This window comes from Phalaenopsis equestris, unplaced genomic scaffold (assembly GCF_001263595.1).
Source record: "Phalaenopsis equestris unplaced genomic scaffold, ASM126359v1 Scaffold224851, whole genome shotgun sequence".
Lineage (NCBI taxonomy): Eukaryota > Viridiplantae > Streptophyta > Magnoliopsida > Asparagales > Orchidaceae > Phalaenopsis > Phalaenopsis equestris.
The window spans coordinates 31,251-33,117 of NW_018242920.1; the positions used below are offsets into that span (position 1 = coordinate 31,251).

The 1,867-nt window shown below is 28.1% G+C and overlaps 1 protein-coding gene across 1 annotated transcript in view; it reads right to left on the bottom strand.

Moving 5' to 3' along the window:
- Positions 1-949, bottom strand: part of LOC110037770 (calmodulin-like protein 8) — a 1,355-nt gene extending 406 nt beyond the window's left edge. The window contains exons 1-2 of the mRNA XM_020742472.1: positions 944-949; positions 712-792 (exon numbers count right to left, since the gene is read on the bottom strand). Of these exons, the coding sequence (XP_020598131.1) occupies positions 712-792; positions 944-949 (87 nt within the window). The remainder of the gene's footprint in view (positions 1-711; positions 793-943) is intronic.
- Between the last annotated feature and the right edge of the window lie 918 nt (positions 950-1,867).

Sequence of the window (1,867 nt, forward strand, 5' to 3'; positions counted from 1 at the left end):
TAAAAAATCATGTATAGTATACTAGAAAATCTTATTTAACATGAATTTAATAAAATTAGACATTTCCAAGCACCTTAATTGCTGCCTATTAAAAAAATTAACAAATGAGTTTAGCTCATTATATTTTATCAGCGAATCCGGATATACTTTATGAGTATTACTTTGCAAATATTTTAATTTATAATCAGTATAATAATATTTATATAGAGTAGTAAATATGAAAAGAGATATCAAAGGAGATCGTCAGCGGCATGGAAAAATTATCTGTTCGAACTCTCGACGTAGCTCTACGTGCGGACTGCCACTAATATACTGTCATGTGTGTTATATCGGACCCAACTAAAAAAATTTAAAACGGAACCGCGGACTCCGCAATAACTTTGAAATAACTTTGAAATAATCCGGAAATAATCTCTACAGTTCCACTTCAATAACCATGAAATAAAACAGCGGATGTTATTTCGAGATTATTTCTGAGTTATTTCGAGGTTATTTAAGAGTTACTTCGGGGTTGTTGAAGTGGAATATATAGTTTTCTCTTCATTAACCCTAAAATAACATTTGTAGTTTCACTTCAATAACCCCGAAATAACCTCCGCGATGTAACAGACGTGACGACATATTATTAGAGTCCCCACGTAGAGCTATGTCCGGAGTCCAGTTAGAAAATTTTTCCCAGCGACACAAATAATAAATTGTTTTGAAACAAACCTCAGCGGCCGATATGAAACCATTCTGATCTCTATCAAACACTTTAAAGACTTCCTTTAATTCATCTTCTTTATTTATCTCCTGCAAACAAGTAATTTAGAGCTTTTCATGATCAAATAGAGGCATTTAATCTTTAATTTTAATCATTACAAAAAATATATATATTTTTTTCTTACCTTATCATTTTCGTTGATTAAATCCAGTAGAACCCTAAAATCATAATTTCCTCTACCATCATCGCCGCCGGATGAACCTTGCCCTGTTGTTTTCATGATGAGCAACATCTCTTCCATCGTGATAGATCCCCCTAAAATATCAAGTATTATAGACTAAAATAGTTATTATTCCGGGGAGAATTTATTATATTATTTATTAAAAAAACTATATTAAAAGCATCTAATATAAAAATATATCAACGGTGCAACATATTTTCTCAAAGTATATCATTGTATCTATAGTAGAGAAAAGTTTACACCATATTTGAGTTAGCCTCAAATCCAATTGGAAGATCATTTGAATTTTTTTGTGCAAGACCAACAAAATTCAAACTTTTATTTCAAACTTGATCAAACATGTTTTGAAATTTGCTCAACTAGTTTCAAACCAAGATCTAACAAAATCAGAACATGTTTTGAGGAAGTTAGATACTTAATTTGAAATAAGTTCAAATGAGGTTCAAAACTCATTACAACTTTGATCAAACTTTGATAAACCTTTTTAATTAAGATTTGAAGAGAGAACATTTGAATTTTGTTCGAATGAATTTATTCAACTCAAGTATTTAATTTACTTGTCTTTATTTTTATTTTCTTTTTTAGATAAATAAATCATCAAAATTGTTGTGTTATATGATATATAACTAAAAAATACAACAATGTTTGTTGGAATATTAATAGAAAATGGGACAAAAAAAATTAATATTTTACATACTTATAATCCTTAAATAACTCGAACAATTTTTATAGGGTTACAAAAATGTATAAGAACTAAGTAGGATTGAAGCTATAGTTAACATATTATCTTAAAAGAGAAAAATCCACCATATTAATTCCTTTGATAGTGATAAAATAAGATATTATTATTTAGATTCATGATATTTATATAAATACACCAATTTTCTTCTATCTATGAATCTATTTACCAATAAAATTTAGCT